The sequence below is a fragment of the Stegostoma tigrinum genome, chromosome 31, assembly GCF_030684315.1.
Source record: "Stegostoma tigrinum isolate sSteTig4 chromosome 31, sSteTig4.hap1, whole genome shotgun sequence".
NCBI classification, from domain to species: domain Eukaryota; kingdom Metazoa; phylum Chordata; class Chondrichthyes; order Orectolobiformes; family Stegostomatidae; genus Stegostoma; species Stegostoma tigrinum.
The window spans coordinates 38,528,359-38,556,225 of NC_081384.1; the positions used below are offsets into that span (position 1 = coordinate 38,528,359).

General features: G+C 43.8%; 2 protein-coding genes across 3 annotated transcripts in view; both read left to right on the forward strand.

Moving 5' to 3' along the window:
* map3k3 (mitogen-activated protein kinase kinase kinase 3) overlaps positions 1–9,731 on the forward strand; it is a 126,579-nt gene extending 116,848 nt beyond the window's left edge. Inside the window, exon 17 of the mRNA XM_048560874.2 lies at positions 2,149–9,731. Within this exon, the coding sequence (XP_048416831.1) occupies positions 2,149–2,377 (229 nt within the window). The 3' untranslated portion in view covers positions 2,378–9,731. The remainder of the gene's footprint in view (positions 1–2,148) is intronic.
* A 14,146-nt stretch (positions 9,732–23,877) lies between these two features.
* Positions 23,878–27,867, forward strand: part of ccdc47 (coiled-coil domain containing 47) — a 31,723-nt gene continuing 27,733 nt past the window's right edge. Inside the window, exon 1 of one of the 2 annotated variants that reach the window (XM_048560582.2) lies at positions 23,878–23,942. The gene's annotated coding sequence lies outside the window, so the exon portion shown is untranslated. Of the gene's footprint in view, positions 23,943–24,186; positions 24,235–27,867 lie in introns of those variants that run through there. The other variant, XM_048560583.2, reaches the window with a different exon arrangement.

Genomic DNA, 27,867 nt, shown 5'->3' on the forward strand with positions numbered 1-27,867 from the left:
GCTGACGTTTCGGGCCTAGACCCTTCATCAGAGAGGGGGATGGGTGAGGGTTCTGGAATAAATAGGGAGAGAGGGGGAGGCGGACCGAAGATGGAGAGAAAAGATAGGTGGAGAGAGTATAGGTGGGGAGGTAGGGAGGGGATAGGTCAGTCCAGGGAAGACGGACAGGTCAAGGAGGTGGGATGAGGTTAGTAGGTAGATGGGGGTGAGGCTTGGGGTGGGAGTAAGGGATGGGTGAGAGGAAGAACAGGTTAGGGAGGCAGAGACAGTTTGGACTGGTTTTGGGATGCAGTGGGTGGAGGGGAAGAGCTGGGCTGGTTTAGGGATGCGGTGGGGGAAGGGGAGATTTTGAAACTGGTGAAGTCCACATTGATACCATTAGGCTGCAGGGTTCCCAGGCGGAATATGAGTTGCTGTTCCTGCAACCTTCGGGTAGCATCATTGTGGCAGTGCAGGAGGCCCATGATGAACATGTCATCTAAAGAATGGGAGGGCGAGTGGAAATGGTTTGCGACTGGGAGGTGCAGTTGTTTGTTGCGAACTGAGCAGAGGTGTTCTGCAAAGCGGTCTCCAAGCCTCCGCTTGGTTTCCCCAATGTAGAGGAAGCCACACCGGGTACAGTGGATGCAGTATACCACATTGGCAGATGTGCAGGTGAACCTCTGCTTAATGTGGAATGTCATCTTGGGGCCTGGGATAGGGATGAGGGAGAAGGTGTGGGGGCAAGTGTAGCATTTCCTGCGGTTGCAGGGGAAGGTGCCGGGTGTGGTAGGGTTGGAGGGCAGTGTGGAGCGGACAAGGGAGTCACTGAGAGAGTGGTCTCTCCGGAAAGCAGACAAGGGTGGGGATGGAAAAATGTCTTGGCTGGTGGGGTCGGATTGTAGATGGCGGAAGTGTCGGAGGATGATGCGTTGTATCCGGAGGTTGGTGGGGTGGTGTGTGAGAACGAGGGGGATCCTCTTTGGGCGGTTGTGGCGGGGGTGGGGTGTGAGGGATGTGTTGCGGGAAATACGGGAGACGCGGTCAAGGGCGTTCTCGATCACTGTGGGGGGGGAAGTTGCAGTCCTTGAAGAACTTGGACATCTGGGATGTGCGGGAGTGGAATGTCTTATCGTGGGAGCAGATGCGGCGGAGGCAGAGGAATTGGGAATAGGGGATGGAATTTTTGCAGGAGGGTGGGTGGGAGGAGGTGCATTCTAGGTAGCTGTGGGAGTCGGTGGGCTTGAAATGGACATCAGTTACAAGCTGATTGCCTGAGATGGAGACTGAGAGGTCCAGGAAGGTGAGGGATGTGCTGGAGATGGCCCAGTGCCCCATGAATTTGTTATTCCAAATGACATTTAGTAGGTTTGGTGTTTTTGCTGCAAGGAACTTTTCATTTGGTGAAGAATGCTGATCTCGTATTCCAACACTTCAGGCAATTTCCTTGCCTGGTTTTCGAACTAACTATGTTTTTGCATGTGAGCTGGTAGAATATTGTGCTAGATGTTTTTGTTAAATGCTTAATGACATGCCTAAATTACACTCCATCTGGTATGTGGATTTCTAGCTAGCTCTGGAATCTTGCAGTAATGTATACATGTCCTTATCACATTTATCTGTCTACTGATCTGGATTTCGAGCTTGTTGAGTGCTGCTGAAATTCCCACGGCAGTAGGTGTAAGTTTGGAATCTCAAAGTCATTGTCCTGTTCTTCAAACATTTTTGTCAGGTTATGAAGCATGGTTTGCATGCTGTTATATTTCCTTTTCAAAATTATCTAGATCGAAATTTTCAATGATTGTAATGTTGGGGCAGGCAGTGCTGTTGGTTAATTCGGGATTAGATATTCCTGGGTATTTGGAGACTGGGGGCAGATGATTGGTGTTAACAAGGCCTGTGCATTTGGGTGCTGGGGAATTTGAATTTTCAAAGGTTCAGGTTGTTTGATTAGTTGAAGTTGATTGAGGCTGTAACATTTTTTAATGCTGACTAAAGATCATTGACTTAAAACCTAACTCCGTTTCTGTCTCCATAAATATTGCTTGACCTGCTGAATATTTCTATTTTTTTCCTGTTTTATTTCTTTGTTTACTCTGTCCTTCCTTTATTGACAGCTCTGTGACTCCAACTTAATTACAATTTGCCACTTTGCTTGCCTTTCCTTAGGAGCCTGGGATGTACGGTGGTGGAGATGCTTACAGAGAAACCTCCCTGGGCTGAGTATGAAGCTATGGCTGCCATTTTCAAAATCGCCACTCAACCAACAAACCCCCAGCTGCCATCTCACATTTCCGATCACTGCAGGGACTTCCTGAAGAAAATATTTGTGGATGCAAAGCAGAGACCATCAGCAGAGGAACTGTTCAGAAATCCATTTGTCCAGTTAATTCACTGATGGAGGTAGCTTGTTTTGAAGCTGGGATTTTCTTAATCATAGTATTTTTCTTAAAAACTGTCTAAAAGGTTATTATACCTAGTGTTCCATTCGGTCAGTGTACTCAGAACACCAATTACGTAAGTGTCTGTATCCCAAGGCAGCAGTTTTGTCCTATGGCATAGGGTGAATACTGAAGATAGCTGAACATCTACACAATTCTCAATGCATTTACAGACACCATCGACAGTTTAGTCAACAGAAGGTCTCATCTCAACACTGTCCACCATCAACAGGACAGAAAGCAGCATTTCAACAAATCCTGGAACACTCCATGAAAACATATAGACGTTACACAGAACAAGCAATTTCCTACGTTATGCAAAATATGATTACTTCCACTTTGCATCAGAGTCAATGCTGTTTTTTTGAGGAATGTATATATTGTACTTTTACTCCCAAATTCCAAATGCGCCTTGTTGACTTTCTATTTTGTTTTCTCTATCTGTCTATTTTCATATGCATTGGAGGCAAAGCTTTCTACGAGGAGCAGTGCTTAAATAATTTTGGTGAGGTCAGAGACACAGGCTGCCAGATTTCCACCTCACCTGTTTCTGTCAAACTCATGCTTCAATCAGGAATGTTATATTTTGTGTGTCTGTGTGTGTGTGCGTAAGCACATATACATCTACTGTTTACCAAAGTCTAATCATTTTCTCTTTGTTTGCAACCTTGAATTTCCTACTCACTGAGATAAGATCCACATCAAGGCCATCTGTAATGTGGCTACCTTGTAAAATGCCTGGTTACTGATTTGTTCTAGTGATTGGAATTTGCAGATTTCAACAATGTGTTTTCTTAAAACAAGAGGGGAGATGAATGTCACTTTTCATTTTGTTTCACGTTTAAAGGTGCTAGTTCTCACAACTGAAACAAAGAGGTGCACTCCCCCAATTGCACCCTATGCCTTTAGACTTGTTATGTTAAAAAAATGCAAGTTTCTTATTTGCTAAATGTTAGTGTTCTGCCAGTGAATCCATCAGTTCAACAAAGTAATGACACTGAAATTAACCCTTGCTGTTATGTGAATAATTGCATATATCAGTAGAGAGAAATGTTCATTCAGAATTGCCTTTCCATGTGACTCAGCCGCTGCATTGGCTTTGTAATAGGCATGGTTTTGGCAATTCCTTGATATCTGCAGCCAGCGATGGGCAACACCTCTTTGTGCAATTGAATTGGCATTACAGTGTTACATTGAGACTTTTCCACAGCACAGCTGAGTAACTACGAAATCGCACAAACAATGCTCTCTAATTTATACAAATGTTTAGGATGTTCCGTAAAGGTTATTAGTTATAGCCCTACTTATACTTTCAGGTGAACCTGGTGCATCCTAATGTGTGCTGGTGAGAAGTATATCAGTGGTACTTGTTAATGGCACTGCCACGCCACACCTATTATGCTATGAATGGGTGTCTGACCTTTTTATGTTGCTATCCTGTTGACTGTCATTTTTTGATACAGTTAATGATTTCTGATAACAAATACCATACTTTGTCCATATAAAAATAAATTGGTATTGACAATTTAAGCCACGTGTCACAATACAGGACCACAGGGGCTATGATGATCAATTTTGCTCATTGTAGTTTTATACTTTTTGTTTAGTGTGGCAATTACACCAAATAAGTACTCAGATCTATAACAAATTGGCTGCCACTAGTTAACTTGTTTTAAAACTTTTCTGTTTCAGAAGTCTTCACTTAAAACTATTTCTATCCACTGTTGTAGCCCCATTCTCCCACCATATTGTGTGACCCCTAAAGCACAGACAATCCCAGATGTCCTCAAAGTGAATGCAGTGGAGGTATTGCCCATCGTTTGAATCCAGTACTAACACTGAGTTAAAGAACAAAAAGACAAAGATGTACTTTCAGTATAAGGCTTAATGCCAACTGCTTTCAGCTCTGTGAAGATGCACTTTCTTGAATGTATTTTGTACCAAACTTATTTTATAACTTCCTCTTTGCTGATGTAATTTATGCCTCTTTATACTTTTATTTTATTTTTATTTATACAAGAAATGCTATTTGATGGTTTTATATATATATTTATATATAAGACTTGAGACTGTTGCATATATCTAATGCAAATACGGTGCCTTTAAGGAAAAGCAGCTGGTTTTGCAGCAGTTGGCAGGAGACTTTTAGTGCCATTCTGTGCTGCCCAGTGCATCATATAGTAATGGATGTATTCTGCCATCTTTATTTGACTGGCCATAATGTAATTGCCATTAACAGCATTTCCCTCATCCAGACCACCACTTTTACTTAATGTTACTCATGTGATGTGGGCTTAATTGACTAGACATTTGCTGTCCATCCATAAATGCATTTGAACTAATGGCTTGTTGGCCATTTCAGAGGGCAGTTGATCAACTACACAGCTGTGGGTTTGGAGCCAATTGTAAACCACACCAAGTCGGGAATGCCAATTTTCTTCCTAGAAGAACATGAACTCAGTGGGCTTTTTACAACAATGGTAATGGTTTTAAATCATCATTACTGAGATGAGCTTTATATTGCAGATCTATTTATTAGAATTCTACAAGATGCTATGGTTGGATTTGTATCTTTGTCTCCAGAGCATTAGCCTGGCATCTGAATTGGAGTGGGGTGGCCTATTGGTATTATCGTTAAACTATTAACACAGAGACCCAGGCGATGTTCTGGGGACCCAGGTTCAAACCCTGCCACTGCAAATGGTGAAATTTGGACTCAGTAAAAATCTGGAATTGAGTCTACTGATGGCCGTGAGTCCATTGCTGATTGTCAGAAAAACCCATCTGCTTCAGGGAAGGAAACAGCCATCCTTACCTAGTCTGGCCTACATGTGAATCCAGCTCCACAGCAATGTGGTTGACTGTTAACTGCCCTCTGGTCAATAAATGCTGGTCTAGCTAGCAACACCTACATCCCATAAATGAATTAAAAAATACATAGCTGTGTACACTAAGCTGCTGTTTTCATATTGTTAATTGTCTGCCCACTTTGTCAGACGTGCTGTTCTAATGTTTTGTGAGGAACCAGGGACACAACTTTCACTTCATCCTCTATTTCCTTCAGCAACTCTTCCTTCTGACAAATGACCCTTGCATTCTATAACGCTCATCCTGAATTTCTCATATTTAACACATCTTTTCCCAATTCACCAAATCCCTCAAAACCTTCACCCAGAAACCTCATAACAGTTTTGATATATTCTCTTCAAAAATCTTTTTCTCTTTTCAAACATACTCCCCCACTCGTTCCAATTAGAACTTGTAGATGTGGAGTTTAGACTATGGTTAAATACTACATTAGTTGTAGATGGAATAGTCAAGTGTATTGTGAGAAAATGCATACCATTAGCACCTCCAACGACTAGCAAAAGCTACTGTTCCCAGTTCTTCTATTTATTTTCCTGAGTTCAGAAAGAAATTGCGATTATTACTGATATATCCAGGTTTTCAAACAGTCTTGAAATTTGTGTTCCTGTAATGGTCAACAGCTGTTGGCAGGAAGGGGGAAATGATTCATCCTGGCACTGAGCTGCACAGAAATTCTCCGCAAAGTCTTCAATCACTCTGGCAGAGAGTCCTCTGTCAGACCCAGTGAAGTGCTAAAGGCTTGCAGTGCAGAGCCACTCCAATAGATTGTGTTTTTAAAGTAAAGCCGGATCAGTTTTTCATATTTTTAAAAAGGGAAAATACATTTACACTTTTTTTTCAGATGACAATTTCTCAGAATACTTGAATGTTTTGTTTGAAATGAAAGGCAGCCAAGGTTGGTCTACTTTCCTTTAACCTGTTGGCTCCAATTCCTCTCTAACATAATTGTTCCATACTGAGTCTCTGTCTGTATTCAATGAGACAAATGTTCAACATTCTAAGTACTACTGCAGTTGGACTGTAGAAGCTGCCTCTGAGGGGACTTCGTAAACAGCAACCCTTCCTAAGAACAAACGACGAACTGCATCTTTGAGCACTTGCATTTCTTCAGTTTCAGCAGCAATTAGGAACCATCATTATCATCTGACAGATGTGGTGGACTTTACCTGATTTATTCTTGTTTTGGTGACATCAAAAATTGAAGTTGGCAGCTTCAGCATAGGCTTAGATTGACAGGTTGAAATATTGGCCTGCTGATCTGTGTCTAAAGATGTTTGCCAGTGCTAGGAGCCCTAGAGATTCATTTACTCTAATTTCTTTCCCCCCACTATTAACCTTTCTCCCCATCCCTGTTCTACACTTCAATTAGTGTTGGACACTTGCTGAAGTCAGTGTTTGTTGATCATGCTATGGTAAAGTCTGAGAGTTAAACCTACTAGACCACTTCTGTTTTAAACTATTTCTGTAGGTGGTGTAGTGCACTGGGGTGTTGGGTGTGGGAGATCCAGCATCAATAATTTTGTATCAACTGTTCACCAGTGGGAATGAGCTAGCAGAAATTGCTACTTCCACACAGACTTTGAACAGTTGGGCAGAGTCACTTCACAAATCCCTTGCACACCTAGTTTCGCAAAGACTCTGTAGATGTGTGGATGAAGGACATCAGATCTGCCCTAGCATCTAGGTATTGCATAACCTGGCAAAACAGAAATAAAGGCTAATCTCTATAGATGTTGAAATGTTCACTTCTCAATGTAAAATAATCAAAGAATGTAACATCACAATGCAGAGTATTATATAACTACAAAAGTAGGAAGAGACTGTGTGTCTTCATCACAGGCTAATTTCTTTCTAACAGTTATGTTAATCACCTGTTGAATGTTTTAATACCAAAAGTGCCCTGGTCTCCATCAAGCCTTTAAGCTAATGCCCAAATATACAGTCACATAGCCAAAGACATTACTACATTGAGCCTTGAACATTTTGAATTATGTGTCACGTGTTCTCCACTTTCCCCAAACAGTGCAGCAAGCAAAGATGGGCAAGGCTGCCCGCTGATGTGTACTAATCATCATTGAAAGTGCAGACCATTCACTGGAAAAAGTTGATGGTTTGGTCTGTGTGTGCGCCCCCCCCCCCCCCCAAAAAGGTGATTTCTATCGAGCACAAGAGTCTGCACTTGATAGTCCAGGCCAACGTCAGGAGCATGAAAATCGCTTCAGCCAAATATTTAACCAAAGTGTGAATTCACACCTGAAATGGAAACAGATTTGGACATACTTATATTATCAGGTTGATGTTTAGGAACTGAATTGGGAGAGTGTTGACTCCCCAAAATGTGCCAGAGTTCCGCTGTCCTTCAGTTTGTGTTAAAAGTACCAGCACACATTTAACAAACTTATATATGCTTTTTACTGCTTTACGTAGGGGGAAACTAAGTTGTATGTTATACAAACCTCTCTTGGGTAAAACTGCCCCATGATGCCTTCATTTTAGACAGCTGGCATTTTGGTTGCAGAAACAAAAAATGAACACTGTTAATTCTGTGTCTATTTAATACTATTCGCAAATGTTACAAACTGAGTATTGTTTGTTAGAAAGAGACCTTTGCATATTGCAGACTCCCAGGCTGGAGAAAGATTGCCATAGTTTGACACTTTGGTGTATATAATTTTATATTGTTTTGCAGAATATATGCTTGTACAGTTCTATATATTTGTACTATGAAGTGCCACAATGCAGTGATTTGCTGCAGCTTTTACGGTCTAGACTCTCAGCCTCTTACAGGCTGAAGGAATTAGTACAGTCATTCAAGCGACGGTCAAAATTGTGGGTCATTTGAAGTGTATTCGCTTCCATTGGGATGGCTAGGTGTGTGCTCATAATCTCTCCTGTCACAGTTGGGACTTGTGTGTTCTGTGGGTGGTTGTACTTTTCTTTGGGGAGCACAAATTACAAACTAGTAACAAAGACCCCTCTCGCTTACATTTTTATGGCTCCTCAGCTGGTGTCATTATGTCTTTGAAGAGGCTGAAGTAATAGTAAGGTTCAAGAGTCACCAGCCTGTTGGAATATTTCTTTGCTGTACCCAAATTCATCCTACCTCAGCTTTCTTACACATGTCCCAGACCCCAAAATAACTTTGAGTCTACATAACATCAGCTGGAAAGAGGCAAGAAAGAATTTTGTAATAGTATGTTCTGTCATATTTGCTAATCCAAACTAGTAGCCACTTAGGGAGATTATACAGAACTTGGCCTGCTGCGTTCCTCCAGCTCCACACTTTGTTATCTCTGACTCCAGTATCTGCAGTTCTTGCTGTCATAGCCAATTATAAAGGCAGCTTAATCCATGAAATAACAATGTGTGTGCATTGGAACAGTTTAAGCTTTCTATCACTGTTTAAACTGTTGCCAAACTGACAGTTTATCCAACCCAACGTTAAAGTTGACTTAACTCTTGTACAAATAGCAGCATGCATGTAGAACAGCCAGGGACAGGTAATAACGTAGTACTATACATTAAGACTGGTATGTGCCTGTTAAGCACATGAAATTGGCATTTGCAGAGCTCTCCTGTATCTCCAAGTGTCTTTCAGAACTAACCACTCCCCTACTTTCCACCCATCAATTCAATCAAATATTGAGAGATTTGGGTGATGGATGTTTGAAGTGTGCCTCTAGCTTTCCACCCTAATGAAAGTCTCAACCTGTAGGTATGCACTTTGTCGAAGGGAGCTTGGCCTCGTGCTGGTCTCATTGAGTGTGCATTTTCCCTTTTGTACTATTCCTACAGAGTAGACTGCAAACAGAGCCATTTTACATTCTTTCTCCCCACATGGTTTCCAAAAGGAACTGCCCAAACAGTTGTATTACAGCTAGCCAGTAGGGAAAAGCTGCATCCAGTGTTGTGGACCTGAGTAGTATCTTGATTCAGATGCAGCCTTAGTGGAAAAAATAAAACAGTAGAACCTGCCATGTTCCTTTTGGCTTCTGATCAAGGAAATCCTTTGATTTGAGAACTGGCCACTGACATCTGGATCGTGGGTTTTCCACTCTGCTATACTAACCCATTGGGGTTGGGGAAGTTTTGCTTTTGCCAAAATACCCCAGATCATTCATGCTGAACTGCCAGAATATGATTACACACAGTTTGGTAACTCACCATCTGTAGCCATAAGTATGACTCACATTACAACAAATGTATGTTTAATACTTGTTTTTAAACAAAAATGCTTTCTGCATACTAATATATGCACTACATACACTAATGCAGTTTATTTTGATAAGCTCTTACATTCAGCATTTAAATGACTGTATAAATTGAACAGTATTCTGTATTGGTGTAATATAGTTTTTTTATGTTCTATTCTTTGATTACAGTATTTTATACAATTGTTTATTGATCCTTGTATGTAGCACTACATATGTTTTTAAAAGTTTTACAAATATAGGGGAAAAACATAAAACATAAGATGTTGTTCTTGTTTATTTATAAGGCTTTTTGCAGCTTAACTTTACTTGTTTTGCTCTGTCTTGTACAGTGGCGTTCAAAACAATTAATTCATTCCTAGCCTTCTGCACAGTGCCTGTCAAGCTGAAGATTCAATGAGGTACTGCCTGCAGCAAGAGAAAATAAAATTTTAGTCGGAAGCTAAGTTATCCCAGCTTTATAGCAAGTGGAAATTCCCTCTCCACCTGACTCAAATGGTTAAATGTGACATAGCTATTTATGTTGTAAGAAACAAAAACCGAAATTGCCAGAGACACCCAGTAGATTTGGCAGCATTACGGAGAAAAAACAAAGCTAACATTTCAAGTCCAGTGACCCTTCTTCTATTCCGAAGTTTTGGCTACCTTAACTACAACGTGATACGCTTGTCTTAGAAGGAGAGCAACAGATGTTCACAAGGTTAATCCCTGGGATGGTGGGATTGTCCTTTGAGGAGAAATTCAGGAGGCTGGGGCTGTATTTCATAAATCTGCAAAGAATGTGGGGTAATCTCATTAAAATTTACAAAATTTTTATAGGACAGATGTTTGTATTGATTTGATTTATTATTGTCACACGTACCAAGATATAATGAAAAGACAGTAGACAATAGGTGCCGGAGTAGGCCATTCGAGCCAGCACCACCATTCATTATGATCATGGCTGATCATCCACAATCAGTATCCTGTTCCTGCCTCATCCCCATAACCTTTGATTCCACTATCTTTAAAAGCTCTATCCATCTCTTTCTTGAAAGTATCCAGAGAGTTGGCCTCCACTGCCTTCTGGGGCAGAGCATTCCATATATCCACCACTCTCTGGGTGAAGAAGTTTTTCCTCAACTCTGTCCTAAATGGCCTACCCCTTATTTTTAAACTGTGTCCTCTGGTTCTGGACTCAGCCATCAGCAGAAACATGCTTCCTGCTTCAAGAATGTCCAATCCATTAATAATCTTACACGTCTCAATCAGATCCCCTCTCTTCCTTCTAAACTCAAGTGTGTACAAGCCCAGTCGCTCCAATCTTTCAACATATGATAGTCCCACCATTCCGGGAATTGACCTCGTGAACCTACGCTGCATTCCCTCAATAGCCAGAATGTCCTTCCTCAAATTTGGAGACCGAAACTGCACACAATACTCCAGGTGCAGTCTCACCAGGGCCCTGTACAGCTGCAGAAGGACCTCTTTGCTCCTATACTCAATTCCTCTCGTTATGAAGGCCAGCATGCTATTAGCTTTCTTCACTGCTTGCTTTCATTAACTGATGTACAAGAACGCCTAGATCTCGTTTTACTTCCCCTTTACCTAACTTGACTCCATTTAGATAGTAATCTGCCTTCCTGTTCTTGCCACCAAAGCGGATAACCTCACATTTATCCACATTAAACTGCATTTGCCATGCATCCGTCCACTCACCTAACCTGTCCAAGTCACCCTGTATTCTCATAACATCCTCCTCACATTTCACACTGCCACCCAACTTTGTGTCATCAGCAAATTTGCTAATATTACTTTTAATGCCTTCGCCTGTATCATTAATGTATATTGTAAACAGCTGTGGTCCCAGCACCGAACCTTGTGGTACCCCACTGGTCACCGCCTGCCATTCGGAAAGTGACCCGTTTATCACTACTCTTTGCTTTCTGCCAGCCAGCCAATTTTCAATCCAAGTCAGTATTTTGCCCCCAATACCATGTGCCCTAATTTTGTTCACCAATCTCCTGTGGAACTTTATCAAAGGCTTTCTGAAAGTCCAGGTACACAACATCCACTGGTTCTCCCTTGTCCATCTTCATAGATACATCCTCAAAAAATTCCAGAAGATTAGTCAAGCACGATTTCCCCTTCATAAATCCATGCTGACTCTGACCTATCCTGTTACTGCTATCCAAATGAGCCTTAATTTCATCTTTTATAATTGACTCCAGCATCTTTCCCACCACTGACATCAGGCTAACCAGTCTATAATTCCCGATTTTCTCTCTCCCTCCTTTCTTGAAAAGTGGGACAACATTAGCCACCCTAGAATTGTTTTGAGGTGCAGAGAAAGATCAACTCGCATGATGGCTAAGTGACTAGAACTGCAGCCTCACAGCACCAGGGACCCGGGTTCAATTCCACACTTGGGGCAACTGTCTGTGTGGAGTTTGCACATGCTCCCCTTGTCTGCTGGTTCCTCTGGGTGCTCTGGTATCCTCCCACAGTACAAAAATGTGCAGGCTAGGTGGATTGGCCATGCTAAACTGCCTGTTGTGTTCAGGGATGTGTAGATTAGTTGAGTTATAGGGGGCTGGATCTGGGTGGGATGCTGTGAGAGTCAGTGTGGACTTGTTGGGCTGAAGGGCCTGTGTCCTCACTGTAGGGATTCTATGATGATTCTACGGGATGAAGCTGTTCTTGAATCTGTTGGTATGTGTTTTCAAACTTTTGTATCTCCTGCCCAATGGAAAAGGGTGGAAGAGAGTATAACCAGGATGGGAGGAGTCTTTGATTATGTTGGCAACTTTCTCGAGGCAGTGGGAAGTGTAGAAAGAGTGAGTGGAAGGAAGGCTGGTTTTCATGATGCAATGGCTGTGTTCAGAACTCCCTAATTTCTTGCGGTAGGATGTTTCTTCTGGCCAGTGAGACTAAAAAACATTTGAAACTGAGGTGAGGTGGAATTTCTTTACTGTGCGATGAATTTTTGGAATTCTTTATCCCAGAGGGTTGTGAAAACTCAATCATTGAGTATGTTCAAGACAGAAATCTGTAGGTTTATGATATCTGGGATATAATGGAGGACACTAGCATTCAGGTAGATGATTAGCCATGATCTAATTGAATGGCAAAACAGGCTTAATGTGCTGAATGGACTCCATTCCTATATATGTTGTCAGTCACTTCCCCTTTTCTCATTTTCTGGTTCCTCTTTTTGCCTGCTCATTGACGCCTGTTTTTCCCTCTGTTTCAACCTTCTCAGTTGGCCATTTCAAAGATTTAATTGTGTTTTTAGCCTGCAGCCATACACACTTCAAAAAAATGTAGTTAACCAGTTCATCAGAAATATTAAGCCAATTACAAGGTTTTATGACTGAAGGGAGGATCGATTTACAACTTGTTAACTATGAAAAAAGAAATGAAGATGTGACATCAGAAAAGATGAAAGAATATACAGTTTAAAGTCCTTGGGTGTTCTTGAGATAATAGGTTTTTAATCTAAGACCTCAGTTTGTTAGGACTATCCTGGATCAGTAGCAACTGACTCGGGCAGGCAGCTTTTAAATTTTAGGTATTCAAATGTTTCTCTTGCATTATCACTGTTCTTTGTCTTTCAAGAGCTGAGAGAGAGACTTGCCAAGTCACAGTTACAAATCTGTCTCTGCCAAATAAGCAGTATCTTGAAGAACTGAAATTGGTTTGTATGTTCCAATGCCTGAGTTTCTTGTTTTCAAGCTAGTAAGTTGCAGGTGATTTCTCTGGTTTAAAAAATTTCCTACATATGAACTTGCTGTAAAGGTGATATAGATCTTGCTTCAGCCCCTTGTCAATCCATGGAATTTTGGGCACATAAGTCAGATGATGGCAGTCGAAAATTGATCATCTGTATTTTACGACTATAAGACCATAAAATATAGGATCAAAATTGGACCTTTCAGCCCATTCAGTCTGTTCTGCCATTCGATCATTGCTGATTTGTTTCTCAACCCCACTCCCTTGTCTTCACCCCGTAACCCCTGGATCGTCTTGCCTATCTCTGTCATAAAGTTACTCAATGACTTGGCCTCCACAGCCTTCTGCTCCAATTAGTTGCACAGATTTACCACCCTGTGGGTGAACAAATTCCTCCTTATCTCTGAAGGGTCATCCCTTCACTCTGAAGCTGCGCCCTCAGGTCCTAGTTTCTCTCTGAAATGGTAACATCTCCATCATGAAAAATTTTTGATACTAAGCTCTGCCCATGTGGAAACAGCATGAAAATTCTAATCAGCTGCCATATTCTGGTAAGGAACAGCTGATTTCTTGATGAGTTTACAGTCTAAAATGTCAGGATTACAACGGTGACTGCATTTAAAGCAGTAATACTTTACTTGCTATGGACCTATTTGGGATAACCTGAGGTTGTGACCGTTTCAATATAAATGTAAATCATTCTTAAGTTCTGTCTGCTGTGTTTTGCGAGCATTGCTGACCTCAAAACAGAGAGCCACTTTTCAGGGCATTTTTTCAATTAAGTTCCCATTATAATTTGACCAAGCTTCTGGTTTTATAATGTATTCATAGGCATCTGGAAAAGAACAGTCATAGAGGGGTTGTAATTGCATCAATTGGTTCAGTCTTAATGGAATCAGGCTTTCTGTTGCTATTGCTACTCTGGAGGGTTTAACCTAGAGTGGCAGGTGGATGGGAATGAGAGCAGCAGGTCAGCAATTTGAGGGATTGGGGGGGAAAGCAGATGTTAGGACCAATAAGTCAGAAAGGAAGGAGAGGCAGAGACAGGTAAATGAACACAATGGTACTAATGGGCTAAAGTTTGTTTAGTTCAATACAAGGAGTATTATAGATAAGGCAGGTAAACTTAGAACCTAGATCAGTACATGAACTATGATGTTGTAGCCATTAAACGAGGCTTAGTAAGCAGAAAAGGACTAGCTGCTCAATGTTACAGGGCTTTGTCATTTTAGACAAAATAGAGGAATTCAAAAGTGGAGGAGTTGCATTACTAGCCAGGGAGAATGTCACATCGGCACTCAGAGGACATACTGGAGGGCTCATCTACTGGGGCAATATGGGTACAGCTAAAAAATAAGATGGATGCAATCACTGGCAGGTTTATACTTTAGGCACCCCAACAACCAGTGGGACATTGAGGAACAAATATGAAGGCAGACTACAGGAAGATGCAATAAAACAGAATTGTAATAGTGGGTGAGTTTAACTTCTCCAATGTTGACTGGGACTTCCTTAAAGCAAGAAGCTTGGATAGGGCAGAATTTATTAATTGCATCCAAGAGGGTTTCTTGAAACAGTATATGGATAGCCCAACTACAGGAGGGGCCGCTCTGGGCGTTGTATCATCTAATGAGCCTGGCCAGGTGACTAACCTTGCAGTGTGAAAGCATTTTGGAAACTGATCACAATTCCTTAAGTATTAAGATGGCTACAAATTGTGCTAAGTCAGGACCTTATGGGAAAGTACTAAATTGAGGGAGGGGAAAATTAAGTCAGTATTAGTCAGAAGCTAGGGGATGTTAATTGGGAGGAGTTGTTACCAGGCAAGTCCACATTGGACATGTGGGAATTGTTTAAAGACCTGCTGGGGAGAATTCAAGACCGGCATGTTCCAGTAAGGAACAAGGACAAGGATGGCAAGGTTAAGGACCCTTGGGTAACAAGGGAGGTTGAGAATTTAGTGAAAAAGTAAAAAGGAAACGTATGTAAGGTTTAGGAAGCTAAAATCTGACAGGGGTCATGAATATAAAGAAATCAGGAAAGAATTCGAGCAGGGAATTAGGGGAGCAAGAAGAGGCCATGAAATAACCATAGGAAGGAGTGTTAAAGAGAATCTCAAGGCATTCCATGCATACATTAAAAACTAGGGAGAAGATGGGGCCTGTCAAGGATAAAGGAGGGAACTTGTGCTTGGAGGCAGAGGATGTGCATCGGTATTCACTCAGGAGAAGGAGAATAGCGAGATTTGTGCAGAGCATGCTAATATGCTAGGGCATTTTAAGATTAAGGAAGAAGTGGTGTTGGGTCTCTTGAAGAGCATTAGGGTGGATAAGTCCCCAGGTCCTAATGGTATGTACCCCAGGTTATTGAGAGAAGCAAGAGAGGAAATTGTTGGGGCCTTGACCAAGATCTTCATATCCTCACTGGAGACGACCTGGAGGTCTGGAGAGTAGCTAATGTTGTTCCTCTGTTCAAGAAGGGATAATCCAGGAAACTAGGCCATTGGGTCTCATGTCCATTCTTGAGAAGCCATTGGAAAGAATTCTTAGGGATAAGAATTACGCACATTTGGAAAAGTGTGACTTAATTAGGGACAGTCAGCATAGTTTTGCGCAGGGCAGGTCATTGTCTTACTAACTCGATTGTCACCTCCTTGAAAAATTCAGAGGTGATTGATGAGGGTATAGCCATGGTGGTGTCTACGTGGATTTTAGCAAGGCTTTTGAGAAGTCCCTCATGGTAGGCTGTCCAGAAGATTAATTACTTGAATTAAAATGTAGATCGATGGGTTTTTAAGTTGGCAGATAACAAAGATTGGTGGCGTTGTGGATAGTGTAGAAGGTTGTCAAAGGATACAGCAGGATATAGATCAATCACAGAAATGGGCAGAGAAATGACAGATGGAATTTAATCTGGGTAAGTCTGAGTTGCTGCACTCTGGGAGATCAAATGTTAAGGAAAATCATACAGTTGAAGGCAAGACCATGAACAGCACTGATGTACAGAGAGATCTCTGGGATCAAGTCCATAACTCCCTGAAAGTGGCCAAGTAAGTAGAAGGGGTGGTAAAGAAGGTGTATGGCATGCTTGCCTTTATTGGTCAGGGAATTGAGCACAACAGTGAGGATGTCATTTTGCAGCTTTAAAAGACTTTGCTTAGGCCACTTGATGTGGAGGTTCTGGAGAGGAGGCAGAAGAGGTTTACCAGGATGCTGCCTGGATTAGAAGGGTAGTAGCTATAAGGAAAGGCTAGAGAAACTTGGGTTGGTTTCTCAGAAACGGCGGAGACCAAGAGGAGACTTGATAGAGTTGTGTAAAATTATGAGATGATAGATAGGGTTGACGGTCAGAATCTTTTTCCCAGAGTTGAAATGTCTAAAACTAGGGGGCATGCATTTAAGGTGAGAGGTTTCTTTTTTGGGGGGGGGGTGCTGGGGAGTTCAAAGGAGATCTGAGAGGAAAGTTTTTTTTTAACAGTGGTAGGAGTCTGGAGCGCGCTGCCAAGGTGATGGTGAAAGCAAATACGATAGGGGCATTCAAGGGACTTTTTAAATAAGTACATGAATCTGCAAGGAATGGAGGGATATGGACCAAGGACAGACAAAAGGGATTAGTTTAATTTGGCGTCATGTTCAGCACAACATCATGGCCAAAGGGCCTGTTCCTGTGTTGTATTGTTCTATGTTGTATGTTCTATGGGAAGGATGGTGGAAAAAGTAGTAGGAATCCATCAGGCCCCTTCATCCTGCCCTGTTGTTTATCAAGAATGTTGGTTTCAGCTTCTCAATTCCGTTCAATCACCTTTTCTTTCTTATTCCCTTAAACTAATAACAGAGGTAGAAATTGGAGTCTGGGTCACAGTTGTGGATCATCACCCTTTCGAAGTTCTTCAAAGATAACACTAAATCCTAGACCACAGCTTCAAGTAATGACTTCCATTCTTCCTACCAAAAAGTACTACGTCCCATTTATCTGTGTGAAACTTCATTTGATAATTGTTTATCAATTCTGTAAATTTATTAATCTATGCCTGAAAATAGCCATTCACCTGCCTGTACTATCTCCCGCTACTACTATATGCCCTTCATTTTTCACTTTCTTCCCAAAATGTGTTCCTCATTGATGATGACAATCAGAACGAAGAAGAGCTGGCCATGTGGGATCCTCTGAAACGTAATCCTGCCCATGTTCTTCTGTCCCAGCCTCTTCAGGCAATCCAACTGGCATTGCTTTCTCCACCCCATGTTGGGACCAGTTGGCTGGTGCACAGAGTATGATAACGGTCGGGTTTTGGGGGAAATTTCCCTCACCTTTGCAGTGGGAGGCTGTGGCTGAGGATATCAAAAGACCCAGATCAGGAATTTTTCTATGGTAGCTCTTGGATGAGGACTGAGCCTACACCAAAGAAGACCAAATTTGGAATCTTTGGAACAGTGTTTATCACCTTCATTGAATCTTTCTTGGAATTCTAACCTAAGCAATGACTTGGCATCAGCCACTGACTCCACCTCCATGGAGAACAAACTGTACATCTGCTGACATCTGGGGAAAGAACAAAAGAGTTGGCAGTGGAATGTCATTTGGTCTAATCTGCTCTGCCATTTTAAAAAAAGTCTGATCTGATAGTAGCATTCATTCTACCTTTCTGTCAGCCCACCATAACCCCTTAACTCTCTTGTGGATCAATATCTGCCTAAGCCTGCCTTGAGTATGTGACTGATAATCCCATAAGGGAAGAAATTCCATCTCCACCTAAAACAAAGAACCCTTATCTCGAATCTGTGTCTGGAATTAGTTTCCCTCAAAGTAGCAAATGTTCGCTAAGAATCAGGATCTTGTATGTTTTCATGATTCATGTCACGTTGGTGTAAACAGCAATGACTATAAACCCAACTTCCTTTACTTTTCCTTCTATTAATGCCCCTCCATAAGTTGCTACAATCAATCTCATGAAACTTTTCATCTAAGTAAAACGAAGAACTATGGTCATTGCAGATCTGAAACAAAGGTATAAAAATTGCTGGAGTAATGCAGCAGTTCTGGCATTATCTGTAAAGAGAAAATGTTTTAAGTTTCAAATCCAGTGACCAGTCAAAAGACAGCAGTCAGGAAATGATGATATTTCTGCAGGTGCCTGGGGCAGGGATTAGACTAAATGGAAATAGCACTGAGACAGATAAAGAAAAGGAGACGGCAACAAAGAAATTCATAATCATAGAATCCCTACAGTGTGGAAACAGGCTGTTCGGCCCCACAAGTCCACACTGACCCTCAGAGCATCTCACCCATCTTCTATAACCCACCTAGTCTACTCATCCCTGAACACTACGGGCAATTTAGCATGGCCAATCCACCTCGCCTGCACGTCTTTAGACTGTGGGAGGAAACCAGAGCACCTGGAAGAAACCCACACTGACACAGGCAGAATGTGCAAACTCCCCACAGACAGTCACCCAAGGATGGATTTGAACCTGGGTCCCTGGCATTGAGGCAACAGTGCCAGCCACCAGGCCACCCTCTGATTGATAAGCTGGGACGGAGACAAATACTGAACAGGTTCTAAAGACAAGTGTGAATAGTTGAAAATGGGAGTGACCAATACAGGAACTGGGGTGCAGGCGTAACAAACATGGAGGAAGGTGTTTACGCTCTAAAATTGGTAAACTCCTGGGCAGAAGATGAGATGTTCCTCCGGATTGTGTTGAGCTTTGCTGGGACACTGCAGCAGTCATGAAACAGAGATGATGGCATAGGAATACGGCGGTGTATGAAGTGGTATGCAACTGGAAGCTGCATCATTTTTAGAGACACAGCATAGTGTTCTGCAGTTATGCATTCTGTATTTCATCTCCGCAACGTAGAGAGGACTGTATTGTGAGCAGCGAATGAGGTAGACTAGATTGAGTGAAGTGCAGTAAATCGCTGCTTCACTTGGAAGGTGTTTGGGGACTTGAATAGTGAGGAAGGAGGAGCTAAATGGTCAATGGATATATAGTCCTGCTAACTGTGGGAGTCGGTGGGTTTTTAGTAGATACAGTAGCCAGCCTACCCCCACAATTGGAAACAGATTTTGATGAAGGGACAACAGCAGTCAGAGATGGAGCAGGTGAAAGTGAGAGTAGGGTGGAAAGTTGAAACAAAACTGATAATTTTTCCAATCCTAGATGACAGGGAGGAGGCATCAATGTACTGGAGAAACAGTTGGAGAGGGATCTGGGTCATCAGATTCAAACAAGGAATGTTCCACGTACCCCACAAAAGAGACTGGCATATTGTGGATGGGGTTGTGTAGGTGGTTACTGCAGGAGTTGAGGATGTATTGTTGGGGGCTGGGGGTGTTTTGTGGGAGGTGTGTATTGCAGGGGCGGAGTAGGGGTGGTGGCAGGTATATGGGGATGGGGATGTACATTGCATCAACCAACCTCTTACCTTTAAATGTTGTAAGATAGAGGGTGAGGGTTATTGGGTTGGTGGGAGTATGTTGTTGGGGGCAAATGCAGTTGGGGGTGTATGGTGGTTGGTGGGGGCAAGGGGCTGTATTGTGGAGGCTGGGGGCAAAAGGGTATATTATAGAATCATAGAGACATACATCACGGAAACAGACGCTTTGGTCCAACTCATTTATGCTGACCAGATATCCTAAATTAATCCAGTCCCACTTAAACCCTTCCTAATCATGTACCCATTCAGGTACCTTTTAAATATAATTGTATCAGCCCACACCACTTCCTTTGGCAGCTCATTCCATACATGCACCACCTTCTGTGTGAACAAAGTTGTCCCTTGCATCCCTTTTCTTTCCCCTCTCACCATAAACCTACGCCCTCAGTTTTGGACTCTGTTATCTTCTATTTTCCCCAGGGTAGCAAAGTGTGGAGCTGGATGAAAACAGCAGGCCAAGCAGCATCTCAGGAGCACAAAAGCTGACGTTTCGGGTCTCTGATGAAGGGACTAGGCCCGAAACGTCACCTTTTGTGCTCCTGAGATGCTGCTTGGCCTGCTGTGTTCATCCAGCTCCACACTTTGTTATCTTGGATTCTCCAGCATCTGCAGTTCCCATTATCTCTGAACCCTGGGGAAAACACTTCGGTTACTCACATTGTGGTGGCCTGGGTGGGTAGTGGGGGGATGGGGTGGGTACATTGTGGGGGGCCAGGGGCGTACGTGGGGTGGGGGAGTTTATTGCGGGGGTATACAGTGGGAGTGGGGAGTTTATCGCGGGGGTAGACGGTGGGGGAGTTTATCGCAGGGGGTATACGGTGGGGGAGTTTATCGCAGAGGGTATACAGTGGGGGAGTTTATCACAGGGGGTATACAGTGGGGGAGTTTATCGCGGAGGTATACAGTGGGGGTGGGGAGTTTATCGCGGGGGTATACGGCAGGGGAGTTTATTGTGGGGGGGTTTATCGCGGGGGGTGTGTACGGTCGGTGGGGGGGGTCAATCGTGGGAGGTGGGGGGTGTGGGGGGTGTGGGGGTGTGCGGTGTGGGAATGTACGGGGCGGCGTGGGGGTGTACGGTGTGGGGGGTTTATGGCGGGGGTGTACGGTGGAGGGTGTACGGTGGGGCGTTTATTGCGGGGGTGTACGGTGGGGGGGTTTATGGTGGGGGTGTACGGTGGGGGGGGTGGGGGGTGTATGGTGGGGGCGGAGGAGTTTATCGCTGGGGGGCAGGGGGGTTTATTGTGGGGGTGTACGGTGGGGGGGGGGGGCGGGGGAGTTTATCGCGGAGGGTGTACGGTGGGGGGGGGCGGGGGAGTTTATTGCGGGGGGTATATGGTGGGGGGGATGGGGGAGTTTATCGCAGGAGGTGTACGGGGGGGGTGCGGGGGAGTTTATTGCGGGGGATATGCGGTGGTGAGTTTATCGTGGGGGTTTACGTTGGGGGGGTGGGGAGTTTAATGCGGGGGTATATGGTGGGGAGTTCATTGCGGGGGTTATACGGTGGGGAGTTTGTCGCGGGGTATATGGTGGGGGGGTGGGGGAGTTTACTGCGGGGGTATACGGTAGGGTGGTGGGAGACTTTATTGCGGGGTGTGTACTGTGGGGAGTTTATCGCGGGGGTATACGGTGGGGAGTTTATTGCAGGGGTTTAAATAGAACATAGAACATTACAGCACAGTACAGGCCCCCTGGCCCTCGATGTTGTGCCGACCTGTCATACCGATCTCAAGCCCATCTAATCTACACTATTCCATGTACGTCCATATGCTTGTCCCATGATGACTTAAATGTACCAAAAGTTGGCGCATCTACTACCGTTGCAGGCAAAGCGTTCCATTCCCTTACTACTCTCTGAGTAAAGAAACTACCTCTGACATCTGTCCTATATCTTTCACCCCTCACTTTAAAGCTATGCCCCCTCGTGCTCGCCGTCACCATCCTAGGAAAAAGGCTCTCCCTATCCACCCTATCTAACCCTCTGATTATTTCATATATTTCAATTAAGTCACCTCTCAACCTCCTTCTCTCTAATGAAAAGAGCCTCAAGTCCCTCAGCCTTTCCTCGTAAGACTTTTCCTCCATACCAGGCAACATCCTAGTAAATCTCCTCTGCACCCTTTCCAAAGCTTCCACATCCTTCTTATAATGCGGTGACCAGAACTGTACACAATACTCCAAGTGCGGCCGCACCAGAGTTTTGTACAGCTTCACCATGACCTCTTGGTTCCGGAACTCGATCCCTCTATTAATAAAAGCTAAAACACTGTATGCCTTCTTAACAGCCCTGTCAACCTGGGTGGCAACTTTCAAGGATCTGTGTACATGGACACCGAGATCTCTCTGCTCATCTACACTACTAAGAATCTTACCATTAGCCCCGTACTTTGCCTTCTGGTTACTCCTACCAAAATGCATCACCTCACACTTGTCTGCATTAAACTCCATTTGCCACCTCTCAGCCCAGCTCTGCAGCTTATCTATGTCTGTCTTCAATCTACAGCATCCTTCGTCACTATCCACAACTCCACCGACCTTAGTGTCGTCTGCAAACTTACTAATCCATCCTTCTACACCCTCATCCAGGTCATTTATGAAAATGACAAACAGCAGTGGACCCAACACCGACCCTTGCGGTACACCACTAGTAACTGGTCTCCAGGATGAACATTTCCCATCAACTACCACCCTCTGTCTTCTTTCAGCAAGCCAATTTCCGATCCAAACTGCTATATCACCCACAATTCCATTCCTCCGCATTTTGTACAATAGCCTACCGTGGGGAACCTTATCGAACACCTTGCTGAAATCCATATACACACCACATCAAGCGGTTTACTCTCATCTACCTGTTTGGTTACCTTCTCAAAGAACTCAATGACGTTTGTGAGGCACGACCTTCCCTTCACAAAACTGTGCTGACCATCCCTAATCAATTTGTTCTTTTCTAGATGATTATAAATCCTATCCCTTATAACCTTTTCCAACACTTTACCAACAACTGAGGTAAGGCTCACTAGTCTATAATTACCAGGGTTGTCTCTACTCCCCTTCTTGAACAGGAAAACCACATTTGCTATCCTCCAGTCATCTGGCACTATTCCTGTAGACAATGACGAGTTAAAGATCAATGCCAAAGGCTCGGCAATCTCCTCCCTGGCTTCCCAGAGGATCCGAGGATAAATCCCATCCGGCCCAGGGGACTTATCTATCTTCACCCTCTGAAGGATTTCTAATACCTCTTCCTTGTGAACCTCAATCCCACCTAGTCTAGTAGCCTGTATCTCAGTATTGCCCTCGACAACATTGTCGTTTTCTAGAGTGAATACGGTTGAAAAATATTCATTTAGTGCTTCCCCTATCTCATCTGACTCCACGCACAACTTACCACTACTATCCTTGATTGGGCCTAATCTTACTTTCGTCATTCTTTTATTCCTTAAATACCTATAGAAAGCCTTAGGGTTTATCCTGATCCGATCTGCCAACGGTGGGGAGTTTATTGTGGGGGTATACGGTGGGGGGGCGTGGGGGAGTTTATCGCGGGGGGTGTATGGTGGGGGCGGGGGTATAGAGTGGGGAGTTTATTGCGGGGGGTATACGGTGGGGGGGCAGGGGAGTTTATTACAGGGGGGTATACGGTGGGGAGTTTATTACAGGGGTATACGGTGGGGGGGGGGCAGGGGAGTTTATTGCGGGGGTATACGGTGGGGGGGGCAGGGGAGTTTATTGCGGGGGGTATACGGTGGGGGGGGGCAGGGGAGTTTATTGCGGGGGGTATACGGTGGGGGGGGGCAGGGGAGTTTATTGCGGGGGATATACGGTGGGGGGGGGCAGGGGAGTTTATTGCGGGGGGTATACGGTGGGGGGGGGCAGGGGAGTTTATTGCGGGGGGTATACGGTGGGGGGGGGCAGGGGAGTTTATTGCGGGGGGTATACGGTGGGGGGGGCAGGGGAGTTTATTGCGGGGGTATACGGTGGGGGGGGGCAGGGGAGTTTATTGCGGGGGGTATACGGTGGGGGGGGCAGGGGAGTTTATTGCGGGGGTATACGGTGGGGGGAGCAGGGGAGTTTATTGCGGGGGGTATACGGTGGGGAGTTTATTACAGGGGTATACAGTTGGGGGGTTTATTGCGGGGTGTAAACAGTGGGGGTGGGGGGTTTATCGTGGGGGGGCGGGAAGTTTTTGCGGGGGGTATACGGAAGGGCCGCTATGTTAATTGGGTCGACCGGCAGTGACATAAGGACCTGACGCCATTTCCGTGTCTAGGAGCTGGAGTGTCTGGATGTGAAGGTGAGGGGGAGGGTCTGCGGGGGTGAGAGCCGGATCCCGGGGGAGGTGGGGAAGAATGTGTCAGCTGGGGTGGGGGTGGGTGGATCGGGGACGTGAAGGGGGTTGCCCCGGGGCCGTACCCACACGGGGCGCCTTGTTTGAGCCCCTCTCGCTGACATCGCTCCGGTCTCCCTGTCCCCCCCCCCCCGTTCCATTCAAGTGATCAGAGTTTTCTCAAGTTTCCCGGCGACCTCCCTCGGGGTTATGACCCTGATTTGGGGATGCCTTGGATTGCTCTGAGGAAAGCTGAGAGGTTTGGCCGGGATGTGTAACATTTGACCTTGATGTGGCTTGGAAAGTAACTCCATCATTAGTAATTAAGAAGTGATTCTTGGGGATGAGCAGCTTTAGAGAATTGCAGACAAAAAGCAGTAAATCTGGTATTAAGCATGCCTCCTCTTTTTCTCTCGATCGAGCAGCTACGTTGAGCTGAACGGCAACTCGCTTTCACAATTTGTTCCGTGAGAACATAAATTGGAGCAGGAGCTGGCTCTTGCTCTCTTGCAAGCCTGCCCTGTCTTGACTACTCTGCCCAGACATCTTCTCTTTCATACCAGCTCCTCATAGCTCTTACCTGCCTGCCATGTCAGGCTTGTACTTGGTCTCAACATGGTTGGCACCTTCACAGATGATTTTTCTCCAGTTTGTGCAGCCTAGGTGATATGATTCCTGCATGTTAATGAAGACATTTACCAAGGCTTTCAGGGTCATCATGTAGCATTTCCTGTCCTTCCTAGTGGTTCCTTATCATTGCAGGGCTTTGAATAGAGGCACTCCACCTGTCCTGTTATTCTGTAACTGTGTCCCTAACTTTGAGATTCCTCCCCCAGCAGAAACATCTTGAAGATCTTTCCTCAACTTACCTGAGAGGCTTTTATGTTTCAATAACATCATCCCTTGCTCTTCTGAATTCTAACGAATAGAGGCTAAAACCTGTTTAGCCATTCATGATTATTCAGTGCTGCTGTCCCAGGGATTAGCCTACTGAATTTCTTTTGAACTGCTTCCAATGCCATTGCATCCTGTCTAAAACATGGTCACCAAAATGTATATAGCCCTCCAGGTTCAGCCTCTCCACCCTGTTCAGTTGTAACAAGATTTCCATATCTTTAAACTCCAAACCCCTAGCAATAAAGGTCAAAATTCATATTGCATTAATTACTTGCTGCATGTCCGCGTTAACTTTGCCATTCATGCAGAAGAGCACACAAGATCCTCTGCTGCATTCTTTTGGAGTCTCTTCATTTAAAAAAGGCTTGCTTTGATTCTTGCTCTATCTCACAATTTCCTACATTATTCTCTATCTGCCAAGTATTTTACCCACTTACTTTATCTACATGGATAGTAGGAACTGCAGATGCTAGAGAATCTGAGATAACTAGGTGTAGAGCTGGATGAACACAGCAGGCCCAGCAGCAACAGAGGAGCAGGAAGGCTGATGTTTTTGGGCCCAGACCCTTCTTAAGAAAATGGGTCTGAAGAAAGGTCTAGGCCCGAAATGTCAGCCTTCCTGCTCCTCTGATGCTGCTTGGCCTACTGTGTTCGTACAGCTCTACACTTCTCTACTTTATTTACATGCTTTGCACAACCTATGTCCTCATTGCACGATCTCCCATTTAATTTTATACGATCAGCAAACTTGGATACATGAATTGATTCAGTAGTTTTCTAATCATTCTTTTGAGACTTGCAACATAAAGTGAAATCAGTTCATGACCTCCTTTACCAGAATTGCCTCTAGCCTTGAAGGGCAGCACGGTGGCAAATTAGTTGGCACTATTGCCTTACAGTGCCAAGGACCCATGTTCAATTCCAGCCTTGGGCAACTGTCTGTGTGGAGTTTGCATGTTCTCCCTGTGCCTGCATGGATTTCCTCCAGGTGGTTTGGGGTTTCATGCAGGTGCTTTAGTTTGTTCCCATAAGCCCAAATATGTACAGGTTAGGTTGAATGGCTGTGTTTTGTTTGAAACAGAAACTCCTGATCCTGTCCACGTATGTTCAGGCTTGTGAGTTAGCCTTAGTAAAAACTTAATTGGTTGGATCCAGTTGGGATACTGTTCGGAGTGTTGATGCAGATTCAATGGGCTGAATGGCAACTTTCTACACTGTAGGGATTTTATGATTCTTTGTCACTGAAAAAGAAGCTTTGTTTATATGCTGTTAAGCTGCTTTTAATTATGTCAAATGTTTTTCTTCTGAGAATGTTCAGCTTATTTTGTACCACTGTTGGATTGCAGAATTGAGGGAAATAAATGCTGGAAACTCTTCAATTGACATGCTCTACCCCTGTTATCCCAAGTCAACTACAGTGTTGGATGTAATAGGAAACACGTTGCTGTCATGGGGCACCCCAGGACATTGGGCCTTACTGGGTCCACGAATGTTGCTGGGTTATTCCAGCACTATGTTTCGATTTCTGTTCCACTCACATTTCTCCCCAGCAGCGTGATAACAACACCATTTGATGTTTTGAAATTAAACATTTGGATTGGTAGTGCCAGTAATCAAGTTAGGGTAGTATGTCTCTTTATAGGCATTTGCTTTCCAATGGACCACGCTTGGCAAATCTTTTATTTTGGAATGGTGTATGTGACTTTAATCTTGTAATGTGAGGAGTGACTCAAATCTATAGAAAGACATGAAAAGTGTTCACTTAGTGTTTAACGTAAGACCTTCTTTAGAAGAATGCAGTCATGGAATATAGCATTGTTGTATTCAGATTTGTATCTACATTTTCCACCACAGGAGGAACCCGTGTAAAATCTCACCAATTCCTCTGTGATATCACACTCAGTCTAATCTTGGGCATTGTGAAAGACTAGAAGAATATCCTATAGTCAGAAAGCAGGAGGCCAGTTGCTGGATTCCTTTAAACAGTGAAGCTTGTTTTTGCTTTCTGCTGTCTGGATCAGTGTCAGCTGCCCGTGGTAGTGAAGGGAAAATTTCTCCTGTAAATGATATGAACTTACAAATTAGGAGCAGGAGAGGCTGTGCAGCCTGTTGAGCTAGCTCAGCTACTTAGATCTGATTGTGTCAATGATTCACATTTTTGCCTACCTCCTCATCGCAGAGGAATAATTTTTTCTTGTCTCCATCTTAAAATGATAAATTTAAACTGTCATCTCTGGTTATATTTCCTGCCACAAAAGGAAGCATCCTTTCTGTCAAATCCCATTAGAATCCTATACAATTGAATAAGATCAGTTCTCATAATTCTAAATTCCATTGTTTGCAGACCCAGCCTGTACAAATCTTTTAGTATAACCTCAGCTCCATTCCAGCAATCAGTTGAGAGAATCTCTCTAATCTGCTTCTAAGATCCTTAAATAAGGAGACACAAAAATGTAAACAGTACACTGTATATGGTCTCCCCAATGCCCTGTGCAACTATAGCAAAACATCCCTCGTTCTGTATTCCATTCCCCTTGCAATAAAAGACCACATTCCATTTATTGTTTTAACCACTTGCTGTACCTGATCTTCTGGGATAGGGACCTCCAAAGATTTATCACCCTCTGAGTTGAGATTCCTTCTATTCTCTGTTTTAAATGTTGTAATTTAATTCTGAGATTGTCTTCTGGTTCTAGATTCATAAGACAGGGTAAACATCCTGTCTGTATCCATCATGTCATGTCCTACAAGAATTTTAAATCTCAGTGAGACCACCTTTTATTTTTTAAAGTTCGAGAACATACAGGCCCAGTTTCCACAATTTCTCATTGTCAAAGAATGCTACCACCCCTGAATAATCTTGGGAGCCTCTGTTGAACTCCTAAGGCATGTATATCCTTCCTTCGACAAGGAGACCAAAACTGCATAATACAGGCAGTCTCCAGGTTGGAATGGTTTCTATTCTGCAGACAGTTCACAAATAATTTGTATGCAA